The sequence below is a fragment of the Melanerpes formicivorus genome, unplaced genomic scaffold, assembly GCF_026170545.1.
Source record: "Melanerpes formicivorus ecotype bairdi unplaced genomic scaffold, bMelFor1.0.p_v2 SCAF_22, whole genome shotgun sequence".
Classification (NCBI taxonomy): domain Eukaryota; kingdom Metazoa; phylum Chordata; class Aves; order Piciformes; family Picidae; genus Melanerpes; species Melanerpes formicivorus.
The window spans coordinates 6,606,705-6,627,640 of NW_027142374.1; the positions used below are offsets into that span (position 1 = coordinate 6,606,705).

General features: G+C 43.8%; 1 protein-coding gene across 2 annotated transcripts; it reads left to right on the forward strand.

The window, feature by feature from the left end:
• Window positions 1-6,911: 6,911 nt before the first annotated feature.
• Window positions 6,912-19,571, forward strand: PGK1 (phosphoglycerate kinase 1). Of its 2 annotated transcripts, XM_068151994.1 has the most exons (11): window positions 6,912-7,071; window positions 9,713-9,763; window positions 10,774-10,929; window positions 11,044-11,188; window positions 12,998-13,101; window positions 13,773-13,892; window positions 15,459-15,573; window positions 15,858-16,037; window positions 16,955-17,132; window positions 17,393-17,491; window positions 19,101-19,571. In XM_068151994.1, exons 1-11 carry the CDS (start codon window positions 7,007-7,009, stop codon window positions 19,139-19,141), a joined length of 1,254 nt encoding a protein of 417 aa, XP_068008095.1. In that variant the 5' UTR covers window positions 6,912-7,006; the 3' UTR covers window positions 19,142-19,571. The 2 variants fall into 2 exon arrangements, with proteins under 2 accessions (XP_068008095.1, XP_068008096.1); XM_068151995.1 differs by lacking the exon at window positions 13,773-13,892 and having other exon boundaries at window positions 6,913-7,071.
• Window positions 19,572-20,936: the final 1,365 nt, after the last annotated feature.

Below are 20,936 nucleotides of genomic sequence, written 5' to 3' on the forward strand. Positions count from 1 at the left end.
ATTCCATCACCTTGGACTGACTACCTTTGGCTCGATATGTTCCAGCAGGCGTGGAAACCTACAACTTTCTGCACTCAAGGTCCTGAAACGATAGGCTTGTTGCACAGAAATAGTAACCTAAACATTTGGGTTTGTTTTAATTTAGGCCTTTAGTTATTTCAGGTTAGGAGAGTGTGTGAACCTTCTTTCAGATCAAGCAGTCTTATTTTAGCTGTGACAGGATTTAAAATAAACATTCACTAAATTTCCCCCCCTGCATATATATCTAGCTACAGTTTTGAGGCAGATTTAGTAACGCGCTTAAAGGCATCTCAGTCTGCAGCCTCAGGCTTCTGTCACTCACCTCATAAGCTGTGTGAGGGATGCTTCTTAAAGCTGTAGTTGCCCTACAACACACATCCCAGCTTCATCTTAGGGTAAGATCAAACACTAGTTTTCTGACACCTTTTGTCTTTCAGCAGCTTTATTACCAAGATGGAGTGAAATGGACTATAGCAATGCAAGTGTATTTGAGATCTCGGAAATCTTTATCTCCTGAATCCCAGAGAAAATGACTCATTTTCATGAGTGAATCCAGACTGGCTAACTAGCTGCAGTGTCACAGTAAGATGCCTTACATCAGCAAATCACACCTTTATACTGTTGACAAAATACAGCCATATAGCTACATCACCTGACATCACTGATGGTGTTAAATGTCTTCCATAATTGAAAGTCTGTGTCTAACACACACTAGCCATTCCCTCAGAAACTACTGTCCAGATTCTGGCATGATGGTCAAGTAAATTACCCTGGTGTGAAGTCGCACAAACTCTCTGAATAGAAAACTCACTAGATTAGCACATCTGGATTTTAAGCATGTCTCAGTTGAAGGTTCCATAGTTACAGGGAAAGTCACTGATTAGTCTGGAGGACCCTGATCTGTGTGTGGTGATATATTTTGTTTATAACAATCTGTGTTTCAAAAACCAAATAGCCAGCATCTGATTTTTGGATTTGCTTAAGTATGCAGGAGTTCCCAGTACCTGTGTTAAATATTGGGAACAAGGTGCTATACAAAATTTCTGCATTCCTCTGGCCAATATTTGTGATTCAAGTAACACCAAGCTAATAGATAATTAGAAATCATCAAGGCTCTCCTGAAATCTGACAGTGTCTTTCCTTACCCAAAACTTGTCAAGTCAGTGATGTTTCCAAAGTGAAAGATCTTCAGCTGTTGCAGAGCAAATTCTGTTGCAAGCCATGGATTTCAGCTTTACCTCAGCTCATAGATATTTCCTACAGCAGCTTCTCACCTGCGTCATCCCTTGGTGGCAGCAGACACCTGTGAAAGTAGTGAGCAAAGCCTCACAACCAATACTGCTGGTTCGTCGTAAGAAAAGGGAAAGGTTACATTGTTTTGATCAAATATTGATTTATTTTACCCTGTATGAGCTAAGTGGAGTAAATACCAGCTTCTCAGGGTCTGAAGGAAGAAAATACAGCAGATAATGATAGAACTAATGGTATTCTAACACTTCTTTTCTTGTTTGGCCTTACAGAAGCATAAAGAGATATTGTATTCCAGCAGTTTATCAGAGCCAGGTACTCCCCTGAAGCTGCAACTGTGGCTGCTGCTTGAAACATGTTTTCAGGCTTCATGAAGTCTATTGCCAGCACATAGTTCCTGAAGAGGGTTTTATTTCTGTGGCAGTTCAGGCTGGGAGTTTTGTGGGCTGCCGCATAGGTTATACCTTCGGTGTGCAGAGTGTCCACCCAGTAGGTGGACACAGGAAACAGCTTATTTCTACCCACAAATCCTGCACCCTATAAATCCATCTGCAAAGTCACTTTTTTTTCTTCCCTCTCTGCTCCTGTGGGAGATGCTTCCCTATCGGTTAAACAGTGGAGGAGTGTCTCGGGCCTCTTAGGCCTGTTTAGGCCTAATGCCAGGATAAGGAGTGGGGCAGGGGGAAGTCTCTGGCCTGGCCAGCCTGGGACTAGCCTAGCAGTGTGGGGGGCAGAAAGAGCCCTGGGGGGTTTGGGTGTACCCTCAGGTGGGGAGAAGGGAAGTGTTGGAGGCTTTCGGGGTGTGGTGCAAGGGAACTCAGTAGGTTTTGGGATATCTCTACCACTATGCTCTGTAGTTTTGCAGAACATCAATTGCTTTTCCATTTAAACTTTCCATCACTATCCAATCTATTTCTGTGAGCAGCATTCTTCTGCCCCTCTCAGGGCAACAGAGGACCTGTCCCACTCTAAACCAGGACAATTTCTTTTTAGCCACTCCCTAAATACTTTCATGTTAGTATGAATACAGTATCTTCTTTAAAGATGCTTCTTTCTTTTTTCTTCTTTTCCCCTCCTTTTTTATTTTTTCAAAGTAACATATTTAGAAAACTTCTCTGCAGAACAGTGACAAGCCATAAAGGTCACAAATTTAGCACGTGTCTTGACACTAGAGCTGTGCTACTGGCAATATGATTTCGATTGTTTTTTTCCTCACAGTTGCATGGATCATTTAAGTAGCAGCAGTGAGTTTGTATCATGCCTACTAGGTCATGAATAAACACTGCTGAAGGGGCAAGATAATTTTTTGTACCCCATTAAACACATCAATAAGATTTATTGAGGAGAATTTGAGAGCTCTACACCTATGTGCTCAGATACAAGACAAGAGAGAGAGTATGTATAGAGTTGAATTTTTTCATTATCAGTTTAACTCCCCATCCAATTTTATGCTTGCACAGACCTGAAGCCCTTCATTCCCTGCTAATACTGGAAGTGACATTGCAGTCAATTATTTGCCATCCTGCTCATGTTAGGTGGGTAATGGGAGCAGCCAGAAGATGTATGTGTTAATTCTCTGTGCTAGCAGCTTTGAATTGTGCCTGTACTTCAGGCAGTTTTTCCCCAGTGTCAAACTGGCTATATAGTCCATATCCCAAGAGATTATTAAAAGGAAGAGATGGGAATGATTACACAAACCAGCCAAAGCTGGAGTTGGTGAGGATGTACTGGATTTGTGTTCATGCATGCTTTAATCTTCAGTATAATAGTCAGTTTGTGGGTATAAATCTTATTAAATTTTCCTAATTTGTCCTTACATTACAATGCTTCTTCCTGGGAATACTGGCAGTGCAGTGGGTGTTCTATGGAGGCAGACACCCTGCCATGCCCTGATGGGCAGAGAAGTGTGTCAGCAGGTAACTCCACCTTTTATTTAGAATAAAGAGGTGAAAGCTAACCTGGTGTGTGCATACTGTAACTCTTGCTGAAAGGCAGGAAAAAAACCTACAACCATTCCATTGCACCTTGCAGGAATTGTGAGACCACAACAAAATCTTGGTAGAACATTAACATTTCCCAGGGAGTTCTCACCTGGCAAATAGTGCTTGACTGCAAGGAGAAAGCTTGGAACTTGTGCTGAAGCTTGTTTTTAAGTAGAAGCTTCAAATGCAGAGGGTGGTTATAAAAGCAGCAAATTTCTGAAGGCTAGATCATGGGATAGAGATCAAGATGCAGCCTATTGGTCTCTAAACTACAGAACCTCAGTTTGATTCATATAAAAATGCAGGCTGGTGCACCAAAGCCCCTGATTTGTGTGAACTTGCCACACTCCCATTCCTTTTGGCTAAACAAGGCAGGCAGGATCATACAGGCAATAGCTACATCTGTCAAAAGTACAACTTCTGTTTCAGATTCTTAGAATTTACTTCCTAGGATGGTCACATGTCTATCCTTGTTTTTATTCATTGCCAGCCCTTTGCCCTCCTGGCTTTGTTTCACTGATTAATTTAAAAGTACAGGCTCTGAACTGTTTACAGGGGCCTTTTTTCTTTAAATATTTGCAGTATATTCCAAATATTTCACAACAGGAGGGAAGGACAGAAAGGTGACTCAAGCGTGGAAGTGAGCTTTGAGTCTCAAACACGTCTGTAATACTTCCCCTTTCTTTGTAACTTCTTTATAATGCACAAGTTCTGGTGCCCTGGCCATATCCCATCTGGAATTATGTCCTGCCACCACAGATTCTCATATGACTTTCTCTCAATTCCCCTAACTAATATTTCTCATCCAAAAAAATGGAGAAAAAGCAAGCAAGCATAAAACCAGAGCACACCTTACATTCATAAGGCACACAGAAGCACCTCATGATACCCTATGTGCCTAACACCTTATAAGGTGTCCTTATGGTTGCAGTTTTGTCCAGAACAATAGATCCTTATAACTGCACCAAGATTCTAATTTCAGATGACTACAGACTAGTTGTGCAGTACACTACTGGCCCATTAGATGTAAATAGGTGTGGTGGAGTTAGTCCTACTAAGCAGAGTGTTCTTGGTGGGGTTTATTTAATTATTTTTACCTCTGGCTTGCTTATTTCCTTATTCCTCAATGCTCTCTTCTCACTGGGGGTTAGCAGTTGTCTGTCTTCTCCCCTCAGTCAGCTGTGATATGCAGCGATCTTCCATTATCCTGGGTGCTCATGTTACTGAGTTTGTGCCACACACTGTGACATCTCTTCAACACGGTTTTACCCCTAGAAGTAAATTCCACCTTACTTGGCACGAAAGCTCTTTAAAATAAAGTCTTGTCTATGAACGAGTCCGTTTACTTGGGAAAGTAATAGATGCTGCAAGGATGTGGTTGTGGACTGCAGCTGAACCTTCCTTTCTGAGTCAGCATCAAGGAATTTAACTGTTTCCTTTGAAGAAAACAACACAAAATAGAATGGTGAGAAAGAAATAGATTCGTTTCAGAGCAGTTACATAGTTACAGCTCCTGTGGATCTGTATCCTATCTTACCCAGAGTCCCTCTAATGTGTTTGTTCACCAGCTGTCACTTAACGCTCCAGGCTCTGTGGGCAAAACCCAATCTTGGCAACCATGTCTGTGTGAAGGTGATTCCTACTCCTGAGAGAGCTCTTCTACTCCACAAACCCTGCAAGAAGACCTGAAAATGGAATGCTCTCCACTGCTAGGAAAGCTGGAGTCGGGACCATTTAATGGATTTGTATTACAATTGATACTTCCAGATGTACCTGCCCACTGGTGATGCTCTGAGTACCCTTGAGATCCTATGTGTTACAAGGACCCTGCCAGCTCCTCAAACTCAGGGCTGGTTTACTCATTCACAGGATGCACCCCTGCATACACCTCAGTTACTCTGCAGTAATTGAGACCTTTACTGGAGCTAATTTAATTTTAACCCTGATTGTATGGTATATAGTTATAGAAGCTACTGAGACTCACACTGGTAAGATGATGCTTGCCTGGTCTTCTCCATCCTAAGAGGTAATTTCACACCCTAATTGTGTTAATTCCTACTTGTGTTACTTCAACTTTTATTGCTCTTGGAATTGCCATGTAACTCAGGTGAACTGATGTCTCCACCCTGTCTTGGAGGCTCACCCAGGACTTTCCAAGCCTTCTGACAAATCTTGCAGAGGAACCTCCTTCTCTTCTGTCCAGAGCCCACACATGAGCAATGCATTAGTTTGGATTTCTAAGCATAACTTCATATTGAATTTATTGTAAGTGTATACTTGTATTCCTCTGTTTTGCCCACACTTTGCTTGCCTGCTGTAGGCTGTTCCTTGACATCTGGCCTTTCTGCCAGCAAAGAACCAATGTTATGAGGCACTTGACTTGCTATCACAGTCTCCTCAGCACTTTCTGTAAATTTAGTGGGCATACAAAAAAAAAAAAACCAAACCCAAACCAAAACCCAGACCACAAACAAAATAAACAAACAAAACCAAAGGGAAAAAAAAACCCTGCCAGCAAAGAGAAAGGCCTAGCTATCCCACGGGTGGAAGTCAAGACACAATGAGCTCCATTTTCTCACAGTGTACAGAACATTACACTGCTTTGTAAGCTACATACATTGTGTTGGACCAGGCAATTTTCTGTCAGCACACAAACCACACTTCTGGGAAGCGCATGCCTTTGAACAGTTATTTTTACAAGTTATCTTGAAGCGTTCATCTGTCTGGGTCACTTAAAAGTATTCTGGGCTTTGTCTTGTTCTTTCAGCTGAGACACCAGGCCTACAGCAGACATACCTATTGGCTGTGCAGCCATCTGACCTTCACCTGGGGTTTAGGCTGCACATAAGGAACAATTTCTTCCCCAGAGGGCTGTCAAGGCCTGATCTAGGCTCCTCAGTGCAGTGGTGAAAACTCCATCCTTGGAAAGGTTTCAAAGCGGTGCAGATGTGGTGCTGGGTGACGTGGTTTAGTGGTGACCTAGCAGTGCTGGGCTTGTGGTTGGACTTGATCTTAAAGGTATTTTCCAGCCTAAACCATTTTATGGTTCTGTAATTCCAAACAATTAACACGCATTCAACATCTATGAATAATTTACCCGCAAACATCCAGAATTTGGATGTTCAGAGGCTGGAAATCAAAGATTAATTTCAGTGAACGCTGAAGGAGGAAATGAAACAAATAGGGGATTTTATCCAAAAGATGAAAGGAAATTGCTGTGAGACCAGGCAGGTTGTTCCCTGCAGGAGATGCTGTGCCTTGTTTCCCAGAAAAAAAACCAAGTCGTGTGGTGCGCTGCAGATTGAGTTTTCATTCCCGCACATCGATTCTTAATTCTCCAGCCAAATATACTTTTAAATTCGTGGTTGGATGCTTGACTGCCTCCCAGGACCCCTGTTAAGGAAGCCGCTACAGAGCAGGCGCGTACGTCCCCAAACACCACAGCAGCGCCGCTGAGGCAGCCTCACCGGAGGCGGCCAGGCCAGGCTAGGCCGGGCCGCGAGGCTGCGTGTGGGACGTGACCTGCCTCCCGCCGCAGCCCGCCCTTCCGCGGGGGTGGGCACTCCGCCGACGGGCAAGCAGCTCGGCCAGTAGCGCCGCGCGGCGGGCAGTGCGGCCCAATCGCTAACGGGCAGGGGCGGGGAGCGCTGGGTGCCCGTGGCGCTAGCAGTCGCTGCGGCATAGCACGGGTAGTGGCACAGAAGTGCGGTATAGAGGAGAGCAGCAGGTAGGATCGGATCTGGTCAGGAGTAAACATGTCTCTCTCCAACAAGCTCACCCTCGATAAGGTGGACGTGAAGGGCAAGCGGGTCGTCATGAGGTGAGGAACTGGGGCCAAACGCACGCGTTCCTGCCGGGAGGAATGGCCTGGTCCTGCTGCCTCAGCTTGTGCCAGGGTTGCCACTCAGTATCGGCCGGGCCCTGCGAGGAAGACCGGCAGCCGTGGGAGCCTCCCGGAGCTGGAGGAGGGGGGGAGCCCCGCCCGCCCTCCGGGCTGGGTCCGAGCAGGCCGAGGACGTGCGGCGAGGCTCGGCGTCTGTCCGGGGGCGGGCGGGTTTCCGTGCGGCTTTCTCCAGGCAGCAGCGAGTCATCTCTGTCCTCGGCAGCTTCTTGTCTGAGTCCGGCACTTTAATTTCTGTGGGGTTTTGGTTTAGTTTTTTAATCTCGTACGCTGGGTATTGTAAAGGGCCTGTGCATCCTGAATTACCCGTCAAAAAAAGTCTCTGTACCTTGTGAGTGGGATGTGATTGATTGATGGGGAGGAGTGTAAATCCAGGCCTCCTCAGCCCTGGCAAAGCCGACGTGGACGGTGTCCAGCGCTGCCCGAGGTGCACTCTGGTAGGGAGGGAGGCAGGCATCGTGTACCGGCGAGCTGAAGCCGCAAGGCTCTGCCTTGGCACATTACTGAGCTTGCACGTGCCTCGTCCACAGGCTGCTGGAGGGGAAAACCAGCCATTCTGCCGTATTGTCATTAAAAACGAGACTTACTCCCCAGTTCTTTCTTCCTGCAAACCCAAAAGCATTAGAATAAAAAGTGAAAATATATCTCTGGACATCTCCCTTAATAATAATTCTGTGCTTTGTAAAAAGAAACAAATTGCGGGTATTCAGCAGGTCCTGGTATAAACCCCTGAAACGGGGATTTACAGCATATTTATAAAACATCAAAGCCTGCTGAAAAAGCCTTCTGTTGGAATTGCTGCTAAATATTGGGAGAGAATGGCATCGAGGTACATTGTGATACATCCAAAATACTCTTATCGTGGGATTCTTTGTCCAAGGTCACCATAATGTCGCTACTATGTGTCTGTGCCTTGCTCAGTGAGTCAGCAGGAATAATAACATCGTAACTTTTACTTCCTTGTAGTCTGTGTCAGATAACTCATTCTTTTTATCTCATCTCTCTGTTACCTAATTTTGAAGTAGTTCGCTAGAAATTTGACTACCAGAAACTAGCCTTGTAATGAGGACCGAAGAAGCTGGCTCAGAATTTGCATGTGCTTCTTAAACAGATCTTTTGTTGTACGGGATTTATCTCTGCAACAACTGATTCTTCTGATTTTTTTTTTTCTCTCTGACTGGTTTTTCCCTTTCTGAGTTGTGTCACAGAGAACAGCCTTGCTTTGGCAGAAGATGGGTTACTCATAGTTAATGCACGTTAATCTGTGATGGGCTACTAAAACTGAGTGAAGCAGCAGATGAATTCCCAGTCTTTGCGTTTGCCGCCTGCATCTCGTTGGCTGTGAAAAGAGTCACCATGTGCTCTCAGTACTGCTAAAATCTGTAGCTCTCTATCTTCTCATATTTGTCACAATTTTGGCGTGATCATAACTTGCTTATCTCCCTGTCCTTATGCCAAAGCTACAGGCGAAACTGGGAATGAGGAGGAGAGAGGATTCAGGGGGAGCTCAGATTTCAGTGGTCTAGGGTGGGGAGGAAGGCGGACCTAGGTCTTTTGCGCCTCTGATGGCTCTCTAAAGCCAACCATTCTTCTGTTCTCTCCTTTTAGACTAATGGGTCGATAATGGCCTTTTCTTTCCCCTTTCTAGAATTAGTCCGCTGCAGTGTGGGGCTGACAGTTCAATTTCTTTCTGCTCAGCTACTCCTGTTTTACTGGCAGCTTTTTGTCTTTCTGCGCGTTTCTCGTGCTGAGCAATCTGCCGCTTCCTGAGTGGTGTTGCTCTTTGTTAAAGATAGAGAAGGATGGAAGCTAAACTGTAACACCCTGTTTCACTTTCGTCCTTCTGATACGCTATTACAGTCGATTAGCTGTTCCCTTCCCCATTCTGTGAGTAATTCCTGCCTCTGCTGTTATGCAACACAGCTTCCTCCTGCTGCTGCTACTCAACACGTGGGCACAAGGTATGCTAGTCAGAAATGGCTGGTGGAACTCCTCCATTCCATCCATTCATCATAGGAGAGCTACCTCGGGTCAGGTCTTCAGTGGAAATGTGATAATGCCACAGCACTAAGTTGCAGAGAATAGAAATTTGAATTAGCAGACCAGCCTTCCTACTGGCCATAGTGCTCCGGCTAAGTATTTTAGAGGCCTTATTAGAGAACACAATGTCACTTTTCATTATTTCCTTCCTTTCCCCTAGGAGCTCCTAGCTGGTGATCTGAAAACATGCTGTTTAAGATGAAAAGGTTGTGGGGAGCTTGTTCAGTCTCAGTTTTATTTTCTACTTCAGCATCACTACCACTGTGTCATTGAGTATCAGGATGTATTGGTGGCACAGCTTCACTGAGCCATTCTATTAGGTGTTTTCCATTTGTGTTCTTGTCATTAAAGGCAGAAATAGGTAGTTACAGACTGATTTCAAAACGGACCTTGCATACATGGCAGAGCTGACAGTCTTACTCTAATTGTAATTTTCTTTCCTACACAGCACCTTCATGGGCAGGTTCCCTCACTCTTTGTAAAGGATATTTGTATTTACTTGTGTTTGGTTTTTTTTTAGGGTTGATTTCAATGTTCCAATGAAGGATCACAAAATAACCAACAATCAAAGGTGAGCCATCATGTCCATCCCAGATGAAAGCCCCAAAGTCTGTTATCATTCTGATTTTAGCCCAGTCCTGGTACCAGTCTCTGATGAAGTTGTCATTGCTCGTACCTTCTTTCAGGCAAGGTCCAACAATTGTGAATTAAGCTCCCTGCAGCAATTAGCAAGCTACACTAACTGCAAGGCCTCTTCTCACCATAGCTGCTGTGGAAAGCATATAGAAAAGTCTCTTAATTGTACAGATACTAAACTTCATTTTTTAAATATGATTGAAATATTACAAGCATTTCACAACTGCATCCCTTTGGCTTTGTGTGAATAATTTCCTGGATCTTTTGGTAGTATCCAGAAGCCTTTCTGCTTCCTGGTTACCCCGGGGTTGTGTTAACTTGTTGCCTCATGTTAGAGTGATTGTTTTGGTGCAGCAAACACACGGGGGTGTAGAAGCAGGATTTCAGATGTCTTATCTGTCACTTAACAGGCAGATGCCAGTTTTTTCACCACAATACACTAGCTGCTCAGCATTCCTGCCATGTCTGTATTGCTTCAGGATCACAGACTAAACCATGAAGCCCAGTCAAGTTCGAGTGTGTCCTGGCACTTCTTACTACAAGCAATCAATAGGATTTAGATTACAAAGTCCACTGTGCTTCAGGATGTCATGATACCTAGAAGAGTGGGTTGGGTTAGCTCCACAGGGAAAGCTGTGGTCTGTGGGGTGTGGTTACTCTCCTACATTCTTTTTCTAGCAAGGGTACATTGTTAGGAAGCCCATCCATCCCCTGACTGGTGGTGATGCCCTGCTATTTTTTGGTGAGAGGTAGGCTGAATTGTGTGAATCACCAGAGGTAGTATGAACTTCTTAAGTAATAGTTCTGCCTAGCTCTTGTGCTCCATGTATTTTGTTGGTTCTGAGGGATAACTTCCAGGGCTCTTGTGCAAGTGGTCATTAAGTCTCCTTGCCTGGTAAACTCTACTTGAATTAATTTTTAATCTGTTCTTCTCTGCCCTTGTAGAATCAAGGCAGCTGTTCCAACCATCAAGCACTGCTTGGATCATGGAGCCAAGTCGGTGGTTTTGATGAGTCACTTGGGTCGCCCGGATGGTGTTCCCATGCCTGAAAAGTTCTCTTTGGCCCCAGTAGCTGTGGAGCTTAAAGCACTCATGGGCAGGTAAAGTAGAAGAGCAAGACACTGTGCATCAGGCCCTGTCAGTGTTCTTGAATGCTTTCCTTCCTGAAAAGAAGAGTCACTGGTGGGATGACAGCATATACCTTGTGTTTGCAGGGAGGTCTTATTCCTGAAAGATTGTGTTGGTCCCGAGGTGGAGAAAGCCTGTGCCAATCCTGCACCTGGCTCCATCATCCTGCTAGAGAACCTCCGATTCCATGTAGAAGAAGAAGGGAAAGGGAAGGATGCTTCCGGGAACAAGGTGAAATTTCAAGCTGAGCCTTTGTGCATTTCTGCGCTGGTCTTAGCCCTTATTTGCTGCAGATGGACAAAGAACCAGCAGCAGTTTGTGAATTTGCTCTTGGAAGGATGTTAAAGTGGCTCAGTTTGGTGTGTCCAACCATTTGTACCATGCCGTGCAAAAGTAACACATTGAGTCAAACTGAGTCATGCATTGAGTCAAATGCATTGGATTTCCACAGTGAAACATCTGAAGTGAAAGGCTACAGATGAGTGTAAAAGAAGGAAAAAGAAGCAAAACAGGGCTGTGCACAAAATTGGCTGCTGCTTATTAGACATTATTTTGGTATGTCAGAAACAAAAACCAAGGTCTGTTGGAATCAGTTTCTTGCCCTGGGGCTCTAAGAATGATGCTTCTTTTGTGATTATCTGGCTAGTGTTTAAATACTCTGCAGCAGAGGGATTATCAAACCCTTTTATAAACCTGTTTGCTCTTATGAGTGGTCATCTAGAACCAAGCTGCCTTAGACCTCTGACATTTTCTTGAAGGTCAGGAAGCTTCAGACAGCTGCTTTTCTTAGCAGTGGTGACCCCGCTGACTTTATGCAGGCCTTGGCTCCTTTTGGATCCAGGCCATGGAGTAGAATGCTGACGTGGTGTGGTGCCCTTCATGGGCTGACACAGTAACTTTAAAAAGTAGCCCAGAGAACTACACAAGCCTTTACAGGTGGCATTGAGAAACTGAACGTGTGTGGAATTATTTACTGCTAGAACTGTGCCACAAAGCCAGCATGGTGTTAGGGAGAGGAGTGTGGCAGGAATTTAATCTTTGGGAAGCAGTCCCTTGGGTTTTTTTTTTTCATTTCTGTGATTCCCAGCTTCTTGTGCTGGGTGCATGCATGGGCAAATGTTTGCTGCAGCTTTAGCACAACAGGAGAGGAGCTGTTGGCTGACCTGCTGCTTGTCCTCACAGAGGTGAAAGTCAGTGCTGTAGAAATGGTAATGCAGATTGCTGGCTGGTGCTTGGAAACTGGTACTTGGGAGAGGTGGTCACTTGAGTTCCATCCTGGGCTGTTTATAGCAAGTGGCTGTAAACTAGGTCTGAACAGTCACTGTCAGTGAGCTCTGCTGTCTTTTTCATAATGGGGAAGAAAACTGAAGTTCATGAACTGGCCCATGAGGGTATGGTAAGATGCTTGGAAGGTAGAGGAAAAAGTCTTTTTAAGATAAATGCGTTGCCCACTACATGCTAAGCTTATCTCCAGCTTCTCAGTGTTGGCTGTTTTCACTGTGGCTCGGTGTAGTGTGCAGGTTGTTTCTAAGTTAATCCTCAACGTGGTCACTAAATCTAGTCTTTTAGGTTAGGAACTCATCTTTTTACCCATGGCTCTTGGAGACCACATTTTCCTTGTTTGGTAACTGAGCCTGAGTATGTTTAGTCTCCTCCCAGCATTGATCTGTCTCTACACACCCTTTCTGTGGTACCTGTATTCCCTACACAAAACTGGAATCTGTTGGAGGGTAACTGAAAGGTTGGTAGTGCCTGCAGTTAATTCCTGCTCTTTTGATATATTAGAAGCTGAAGTGGGAACAGTCCTCAGGCCTGTCATAGCAATCTCAGGATTCTAACATGGAGTTTAAACCATTTAAACCTTTATGTTGCTCCTACGAGATTGGGAAAGAGCGATAAAGTGCAGTGAGCCACAGATGGACTATAGAGTCTTTCCACAGATGACTTTGCTTTGGATTTACAGTCTAATTGCTGACTGTGACTTTAGTTTCAGCTCTGTGTGCCTGAAAAGCACAAACTTGCTGTTCTTTCTTGTTTTAGATCAAGGCTGATGCTGCAAAAGTGGAGGCTTTCAGAGCCTCTCTTTCTAAACTGGGTGATGTGTATGTCAATGATGCTTTTGGAACTGCCCACCGTGCTCACAGGTGTGTACCTGCTTTCCTTTCACAGCAGAACTGCAGAATGATGTGTGCCACAGAAACACTCACAGTGTGCTTGCAAGGGCTTTTAACTGCCTTTTGGGCTGATCCCATTATCATTCTGCTGTGATTGTTCTCAAGTAGTGGGTTCAGTGGAGGCAGTTGTCACTACTATCTGCTCTTTCAAGCTGTCCTCTGGGAACAGGAGGCAGCCAAAGGGCTTAAGATTTGTATTGACATTTTAGACTTTGAAGATACAAAAATTACTTGCTTAGGAGTTGTGTAAATTATTTTGCAATTGCAGCAGATCTCTTTTCCAAAAGATTAATAGCTCCATATTGATTATTCTCATGGAGTGTTTTTAGGTACATGTACTTGCAAGCTCAACTGGTTCTCTTTGAGCTTGATTTCATAATCCATTGCTGTTGGAGGAAGACATGTCTGCTTTTGCTGAGCTTATTGATAAGTCCCTCAGCATTTTGAATCACTAACACTATAAATTTCTTGCATACCAGTATGTCTGTGCAAAAACTATTGGAAAATGTGCAGCCATCTTACCAAACCAGGATAAACCAAACCTTTGTGTTTCCAAGCAGGTGGTAGCTATTCTCATGGCTGCAGCTGACTAAAGGACTGCCATTATGTTCCTTTCCTCACTCTTAACTTTTGTTCTGCAGCTCCATGGTAGGTGTTAACCTGCCCCAGAAGGCTGCTGGCTTCTTAATGAAGAAAGAACTGGATTATTTTGCTAAGGCACTAGAGAGTCCAGAGAGACCCTTCTTAGCAATTCTTGGAGGGTAATACTCAAGAACATATCAACTCTGTATTTCCCTTTAACTCCCCTGTAACAGATGGAAAAACTATTTTGGCTTGATTCAAACAACTTTGGCTCCTTTTTAACTGTACCTACAGCTGAGATTTGTAGGTAGGTCTTAAGACCTCGGAGATGTGAATTTGAGAAGAGGTAACTGACTATGCACTCCTGTGATGATACTATCAGTGTCTGCTCATCTTATCTCCTGGCCTTCTACATACCCAGAACTGAGATAGTCCAGAGCACTTTGTTGTACAACTGAAGCAGAAGAGCTGTTAGATAGACACGATGGCCCTGAGACATTGTTGGTGACCTTTCCTCCAGAGTTCAGAGTACAAGCATCCTGCAGGCTCAGCACTGTGCAAATTGACCTGTCATGCAGTGGTCACCTACTGTAGCTGGACAGGCCTCCACTCTTCCATGCAGCTGGTGTGCAGAGAAACTTGGAAGTACAAAACCAAGTGACTGCTTCTGTGTAGAAATATTTTCCCATTGCTGCTGGTTCTCACCATGTGCACCCAGTTTTGTAGTTCTGTGACAGTATATTTCAGTTCATCAGGTGAATCAAAATACTTTGCTAATTAACACAAAGTGTAACACCGTAAGTTTCCCACATTCTTCATAGAAATATGTGGCTAAATCCTGCTCTTTTCATCTATGATGTTTTTAACAAGAAGTAATATTTAGTTCTTACATAGTTTTAAGCTTCTTCCATGACCCTGCTTGTACTGTACACTGCTTTTTTCTTTTTGTTAGTACCTTTCAAGGTTTACAGCTGCAGGTGAGCCACCAGTAAGTGCTAGACACCTCTTGCTGCCTTTGATGGAAGCTGCAAGTGTATTACCATGGGAAAGTTTATTGGTTACCTCATAAGATGTTGAGGTTAGAGCAGCAGCTAGGATGGCCAAAGCATTAAAACATCAGGCCTGTTAGTAAAGCCTGTAAGTATTGTAAATCCAGTGGGAACAAAATCACCTCGGAGAGGTGTATAAGTGACCAGCATGTCCCAGTCTAGGAGCTTGGCACCAAACTCAATGTGTGGCCAAGGACTGATGAATGCTGATTGCATCTTGAGGAGTGAAAGGAGGAGCTCTGAGAGTGTTTCAGAGGGAAAATACCTTTAGCTGTTTGAAAGCACCACATGGCCTGGAGAAGAGCAGAATGAGAGGTGATTTTCTCAATGCTTATCTATATCTAAAGAGTGGGAGTCAAGAGGATGGGGCAAGACTGTTTTCAGTGGTGGCCAGTGACAAGGGACAATGGGCAAAACTAGATCCCAGGAAGTTCTTTGCTGTCAGGGTGCCAGAGCACTGCCCAGAGAAGTTGTGGAGTATCCTTCTCTAGAGAGATTCCAAGCCTGCCTGGGCATTGTGATCCTGGGCAACCTGCTGTGAGTGACCTTGCTTTAGCATGTTGGGGGTTGGACTAGATGACCTCCACCACTCTGATTCATGCTGTCTTAGCTAAAGATTACTAGAGAGTAAGTTCTGTCTGAGGAGTTTTGGGCAGTGGGTACATTATTAATTCTTTTCCTTCTCTCTCTCACCAGAGCCAAAGTTCAGGATAAGATCCAGCTGATCAGTAACATGTTGGATAAGGTCAATGAGATGATCATTGGTGGTGGAATGGCATTCACCTTCCTCAAAGTGATCAACAACATGGAGGTATGAAAAGAGCCATGTTTTATCTGCTTCTAGTAAAGAATATGGTCACAATGTCTCTTGTGTATTCTGGTAGTGAGAACTGGCTATCTCTACTCTGCAGGAGTAGGGAGCACTGAGAAGTTACTGGACAATTGCATTGCAAAAATCAGATTACTGCCCATGTCCAGCTAGGTGCTTTGAGAAAGAGTCTTCCAGAATTGCTGTCTGAGCAGTTTGGCCTGACCACTGCTAGTCTCTTCTGTAATGACTGGTAACTAAACACTTGTCTTACTTTTCTCAAATAGATAGGCAACTCTCTGTTTGATGAAGAGGGATCAAAAATTGTGAAAGACCTGATGGCCAAGGCAGAGAAGAATGGTGTGAAGATTACTCTGCCTGTTGACTTCGTCACTGCAGACAAATTTGATGAGAATGCACAGACTGGACAAGCCACAGTGGCTTCAGGCATTCCTGCTGGCTGGATGGTAGGTTTTAGTAGGCAAGGCACTGAAAGAAGTAGGAGGCATCAGTGGGGTGGAAAGGATGTGTCTCAAAGGAGTAGAAAGCATTTGTGATCCATTGCAAATGTTTCTCAAGGCAGTCAAGCACTGTAGAGTGTATTGGTTTAATGTGTTGTTCTGAATTTTTAAGTCTAAAGTAGCTTTCATAAGATTTGGATTAAAAGAGCAAAACTCTAAAGCTTTCAGATCTAAATGCAGTAGAAATCCCTCTTATTTGACTAGAGTTTAAGTAGCTTTGCCAAAAGTTTCTAACTAAGGCTTCAGGCATCTGACATTGATGTGAAAATCATAGAATCAGAATGGTTTGAGTTGGAAGGGACCTTTAAAGGTCACCCAGTCCAACCCCCCTTGCAGTCATCAGTGACATCTTCAATTAGAGCTGGTTGCTCAAAGCCCCAAACAGCCTGCCATGGTGCCAGGGATAGGACTTCTACTGCCTCCCTGGGAAAACTGGGTCAGGGTCTCACCACCTGCAATGTGAAAATGTTTTTCATTCCCCCTTCTAGTTTAGACCTATCACCCCTTGTCCTGTCACAACAGGCCCTGCTCACAAGTCCGTTCTCATCTTTCCTTCTCTAAGTACTGAAAGGCTGTAAGGTCTCCCTGGAGCTTTCTCCACCAACACTACCTCTCCTAGCCTTTCCCTATAGGAGAGGTGAAAAATTACTTTTTTGCATTGGGAAGATAAATACCACACCAGACTCCAGCCTACTGCAGCAGCTGCTGCTGGCAAATCTTTTTGTTCCTCAGTATTCAGTGCAGAGAAATTCTCTTTGTGTCCAGGGATGAAAGGGAAGCTTCTAAGGATCCCAGCTAGCCATTGGTGATTTGAGATGGGTGTCAGCATTAAGTATATCTGTGGCTTTCCTTACTTGTTCTAGGGCTTGGATTGTGGTCCTGAAAGTGTCAAGAAGTTTGTTGAAGTTGTGGGAAGGGCCAAGCAAATTGTGTGGAATGGTCCAGTTGGTGTCTTTGAGTGGGACAAGTTTGCCAAAGGAACCAAAGCCCTGATGGACAAAGTGGTAGAAGTCACTGGAAAGGGCAGCATCACTATTATTGGTAAGTAGGTGTAGATGTTCTGGTCTTTCTGAATGCAGCAAGAAAGCTTCTGCATGCCAGTACTATGATAAAAATACTTGTCAGACTGTTCTTCTGTCCTCATGTTTGCATCTGTCCTTCAGCTTGGACTCAGGGCTTTAAAAGCTGCAGGATGTGCTAATGTTGTGTATTTGGGAGCAGGAGCAGCCTGTAGCTATGGCCCTGAAGCTGATCAAAACCTGAATTTCTTGTGTATCTCATTGATTCTGTTTGTACCACAGGTGGTGGAGATACAGCTACTTGCTGTGCCAAGTGGAACACTGAGGATAAAGTTAGCCATGTCAGCACAGGAGGTGGTGCCAGCTTGGAACTGCTAGAGGGTAACTGCTCTTTTATCTTAACTGTTTGATCAAATCAGGTAGTTCTGGGTGCTCTGCATTGTCTTGCTATTGAAGAAAACACAAAAGAATGTCTTTTCTGCTCCACCACTAGCTATGAGCTCCTCTTTGTTGTGGTCCTAGAGGAAGAGAGGTGAGAAAGTGGAGTGTTCTTGTAAACAGCAGAGAATGCACTTCCACAAAGCAAAAATGCTGGTATAGAAATGAAAATGGCCTTGAGAGCAGGCTGCTTTTTTTGTAGCTGATCCCCTGAGACATGCTAACCACTGCTGAAAATGTCCTGTTTCTGTTAGGGAAATCTCATCAGAATACCTGGAATTTTTGCCAGAAGTCTCCTTTCCAGCACCCTGGTTTTGGGGAGCCCTCTAGTGATCACTTACAAACCTGCACAAGGGCACTTGGAACTCCAAATGGGGAGAATTTACAGGATTCTTCTAATGAGTTACATTGAGTTTTCATTTCCTCTGGTAATTAGCTGTTTCCGAATATGTGTAAATTATCTAATGCTGTCAGCTCCTCTGAAGAAGAGGTATTGCAGTACCCTGCATTGCAGCTGTGAGTTTCCAGCAGTTAGATGGAAGGACAGAGCTTTTGTTTCTGTTGCCTGGGGAGTGGTGGTAAAGGGAAAGAATGCAGATGGCTCGAAGGAAATACTGTGCAACCAATTTATTCAAAAGAACAAACTTGTCTAAGTTTTGGCCCAAAATGTGCGTGTGTGTGTGTGATCTTTTAAATGTAACGGAAGTCTGGCTAATTAGAAAAGCTTCTGAAGTTTGAAGAAATAAAAAGACAAAAATCTATCCCAAAGCCCACCACTAGTGAGTTGTGAACAGTATTAAAATTCAGTATTGCCACACAGCTTGAGCATTAGAAAAGGGAGATTTGCTGAAAGAAAAGCAAACCCAGAATGGTTTCCCCTCATTATTGAAGTCAGACAAAAAGCTACAAATGCTATAGCCATTGCTTCTCAAAAACCTGAGCTCTCGTACTCAGAGATGAGTGTATTACTTGCTTCCACCAGCTGGAATGAGGTGTGTCAATACCTAAACCTGTCTAATTTAGACTCAGTAAAAGATGAGACCTGTAGGCAGCAGCTTTGTTTCTCTTTCTTAATTATTTCTTAAAATTTTTGTCACGCATGCCAAAATTCTATTTACATCACGCTAGGGGGTGAGGGGAAAACGCCGCAGCTCCCGAGATCCAATAAAATCTGTTTCCATCCATCCAACCTAATGGAAAAAGATCTTAGGTGTTTGAGTCCGACCTCAGCAGAGACTTGGATAGATATTTACCATCATTAACTGGGAATTAATGACTGCATTAAGTATGTCTGCTGACATGACTGCAGATGTGTTCTGGATTCTCACTGCAGCTCTAAAAGGTTAAACTCTTCCACACTAAATGCCTATGTGCCTGAAGAGCCACGGAAGAGTATTTGTAGAGCCAAGCTTTGCCATTTTTAACTTCTAATTTCTGGTATTTTCTTTTTTTGGGGTATGTTTAAATGTTGTGATTGCAAATGTAAAGCTTAGGTTTTAGAGGGCAGAGAGGTTGTTAACTTTATTGCCATTTTTTAACTGCATTATAACAGGTAAGGTTCTTCCTGGTGTGGATGCCTTGAGCAACGTGTAGAGAGTATGGTCCCACTACCCAGTCCTGTGCACAGCCCCTGAGATTCAACACTTCAGCGCTTCTGTATTCCAGCTCTGCAACAGGCAGATCACAAAATGTAAACCGGAACCAGGCAGGCTTTGAGGAGAAGACAGCAGAGATATTTTACGACTGCAGTTTACATGATGTGGGTTTGTCCACTGTTCTCCCACTTGAATTAACGTAGTGTGTTTAAACTGTTGTTGTGAATTTAGAGTGTATATATTTATATTTTGCCTTTTCAAAGAGATTAATCCCCGTTAGAGATGTCTGTTTCTCAGAAAGGAGTGCACTGTTTAGCTTCAATGTTCTTTAGGCATTTTCATCACTTGACACGGTTCAGAAACAAGAGGGGACTCCAGTTTTTTGGAGGCTGATTGTAATAGCTGCTGAATAAACATATTTAAAGTGCTCTCAGTTTGTATGTGGTCCTTCTTTCAGATTTTTAGAACTGTCTATATGAAAATATTTTCTTCCCAGCATCAGAGGTTGGTGGTATTTTCTCTTTTTGCTCTAATTAGAATATTTGTAAATATCCTTTTGCTTTTGTGGGTCTGTAAGTGCCCAGTTGTTACTGAACTTTATTGGTAAGGAAGGAAATTATTACAGATGTGCTGTTATGTTAGAATTTCCAAGCCATCAAGTACTAAAGTAAGATGAAATTTTGAATATACAAGTCTAGTAAATAAACCCCAAATTTAAAAGTGTTTTTCATCTAGGTGACTTGCCTTAGAGTAGACAACTGATGTATCTAATTTTAATCAAGGGGGAACTTTGACAACAAAGGCAGGTAAAGCCTGAGTCACTGGCAATTGAAACTGCAGTGCACCTTTGCTCAGGTTCATGCTCCTAAAAGCAGTAAAACCACCACAGTGAAATGCCACAGCTGGAACATTTTCATGAGTTGAACAGTTCAGCAGGAAAGTGGTGAGGCATTGGAACAGGCTCCCAAGAGAAGTTGTGGAGCCTTTACCTCTGGAAGTGTTTAAAGCCAGGTTGGATGGGGCCTTCAGCAACCTGGTCCAGTATGAAGTGTCCCTGACTATGGCAGGGAGCTGGAACTAGATACCTTTAACATCCCTTCCAACCCAACCCATTCTGTGAATTAGGGGTGTGTGTGTGGTTTGAGCATATTGCAGAATTGGAAATACTGTCAGCAGAGGACCACCAGCTTGGTGCAAACATGAAGTAGAAATTTACATTTTGCCCATCTGCATTGGCTTCTGTGCTTGCTGCAGGACCCAGAGGGTTGGTCAGGGTGGCCACAGGGTGTCTCTAAACCAAAGGTGGATTCCAAACTTAGACTGGTTTCTGAGCTGCCAAAAGTGTTTTGGATTAGGGTCATGGTTCTGCTTGTAAGAACTGCAAGGATACAGTGGTCCAGCTGAACTGGTTGTGTAGCATCCTCCTGGATCAGAGAAAAATGATGGGAAGCCGCCACTGCTGGGTTGGTTTTGTGTTTTTTGTTTTTTTTTTTCCCCTCTTGAATTCCTAGCAGCATTAGAATGCCGTCTGGGAGGTTTTGCAGGGCCTGTATAAAGGAGGCAGGACGAACTGTGGAGAGAATCTTTGAGGTAAGCAGTAAGCCATAACAGAGTATACTTCTAGGTTAATGTGTATGTATGTACATAACATCAACAAAACTAAAGGAAAGAATGTGATGTATACAGAACCAGTCTAGTGACAGATTTTGCTCTGTCGCAGTGGGATGCAAATTCAAACCCACTAATGCTGAAGTTAAACCAAATAAAGCTGTGTGTGAAATATATACTCTAAA

Excerpts from the sequence above, each read along its gene's own strand:
- PGK1 (XM_068151994.1), top strand. The coding sequence starts at position 7,007 with ATGTCTCTCTCCAACAAGCTCACCCTCGATAAGGTGGACGTGAAGGGC. Across the intron at positions 13,102-13,772 it reads ACTGCCCACCGTGCTCACAG|CTCCATGGTAGGTGTTAACC; the intron begins GTGTGTACCTGC and ends TTTGTTCTGCAG. Across the intron at positions 16,038-16,954 it reads GCATTCCTGCTGGCTGGATG|GGCTTGGATTGTGGTCCTGA; the intron begins GTAGGTTTTAGT and ends TACTTGTTCTAG.